Consider the following 1,680-nt stretch of genomic DNA (forward strand, 5'->3'; position numbering starts at 1 on the left):
TCCTCTCTCTCTCTCCCTCTGACTTGTGTCGTCTGGTTGCCGTTTTGGGACATTAAGGAGGAGAAAAAAAGAGAAAAAATAGAAACCGAATATTCTGCACGCAGACGAGCATTCTTTAAAAAACAGCGGCGCTCCGAGACAGACAGGGCATTTGCACACCGTGTCGGGGGGAACGTAACACGCTTTGATACTCCTTACTTTCTATTTCCTTCCCTCAGCTGTCCACAGTGATACTTGGCGTGCAAACAATCTTCTTTTCCAAAAGCCCCAACTGGTAGCAACTCGCCTTCTCGTCCGGCTGCTGAGAAGGCGCCACGGCGGCCACAACATTACAGGCCCCATCACCCCCAGCGGTGTAACCTTCAACGGCTAGGTCGTAGTACACACCACAAATTTCCATTGTCATGCGTCCGCTTTTATACACCTTCACCTCCCCGACCTTGCCAGAGGGCAGCTGCGTTAGTGCAAACGGGGGATCGGCCTGAAAGCGAGGAAGCTGAAACCACACCAACTCACCTTCATCCGAACGCCCCACAGGAGTTTCCATATCAATTTTATTGGCAGAAGCGTGAAGCACCTCACGCTCAAACCGCATATTGGCCAGCCTCGATCGACGCAACTCCTCCTCGTATTCCTTAAGGAAGGCGACGCCGTCGTCCTGCGTCGCCGCTTCTATGCGTTGATCGTCTCCTTCCACAGGACCCTCCCCATCACACGACTGCAAACGGGCAGGGAGTGTGCAGTCCAATGGTGTTGGGTGATAAACAGTCACACCTGGAGTATCGGCCTTCATCTCAAGGATCTTCGACATGGTATTCTCGGGAAACCTCTCAGCCTCGGGGGCAAAATAAGCAGCTGCGCGGTTAGCGGCTATCTGGGCAGACTGCAAACGAGGCTGCCTGCGGGCGGGCACATTCTCACCGGAAACGCCCGATGCGGCAGCGTCACCCCGCGAAGAAAGCGGCGCTGGTGCACCTGCTCTAAATGTCTGTTGCTGTTGTTGTTGTTGCTGCTGCTGCTGCTGGAGAACGGCTTCCTGCTGGAGACGCAGACGCTCCAACTGGAGAAGGCTCATGTCCTCCACACCTTCCGCGGTTTGAGGCGCATTTCCCTCATCCTTGGGACGAACAACACGCTTTGGTTTGTACTTCAAATTTGGGAGCTTAGGAGGCATCTCCGCTGTCCCACCTTCCAACCTGGCTAAAGGGCAAATTTGGAAGTAAGAAGTTGGGTGCCTCTCTCGAGCCCCGATGGTGCCGCAGAGCAGCGAAAGCAGGGGGAAGTAAAAGAGAAGGGCAGACCACAAACAGTAAAACCTTCCAGCGAAACAACAATGGGGCAAATAAGAGAGTTTGGTGTCATATAGATAGATAAGAATATACGCATTTATGTGTTCTATCGCACGAGCGCCACGCTCCGCCCGGGGGTTTTAACGTGTACGCGTTACTAACACACACATACATTACAGCACAATATGGGGACAGTGGGGTAACATGGAACCACAAAGAGAATCGGCAGAAAAAAGGGGGCACGCAGACCCACTTGGTAAACATTTTTTTTTCTTCAATTTTTTTTTATTTTTCTTTTTTTTTCGTTTCGAAGGATCCTAAGCCAAAGTACCCAGGCAAATTCCCCACTCCTTCTCTCCCCCGCCCTCCCATCTATATATATATATATATC

The 1,680-nt window shown here is 51.7% G+C and overlaps 1 protein-coding gene across 1 annotated transcript, besides 2 other annotated features; it reads right to left on the reverse strand.

The window, feature by feature from the left end:
* Positions 1-214: 214 nt before the first annotated feature.
* On the reverse strand, positions 215-1,174 carry Tco025E_06187 (DNA-directed RNA polymerase; the record flags this gene model as incomplete). The annotated part of the gene is made up of 1 exon (XM_029373075.1): positions 215-1,174. One exon carries the CDS (start codon positions 1,172-1,174, stop codon positions 215-217), a length of 960 nt encoding a protein of 319 aa, XP_029226955.1.
* A 378-nt stretch (positions 1,175-1,552) lies between these two features.
* Positions 1,553-1,592: a microsatellite.
* Positions 1,593-1,659: 67 nt separating this feature from the next.
* Positions 1,660-1,679: a microsatellite.
* The last annotated feature ends 1 nt before the right edge of the window (position 1,680 follows it).

This window comes from Trypanosoma conorhini (genome assembly GCF_003719485.1).
Source record: "Trypanosoma conorhini strain 025E chromosome Unknown Tco_14.4_contig_00402, whole genome shotgun sequence".
NCBI lineage: Eukaryota > Euglenozoa > Kinetoplastea > Trypanosomatida > Trypanosomatidae > Trypanosoma > Trypanosoma conorhini.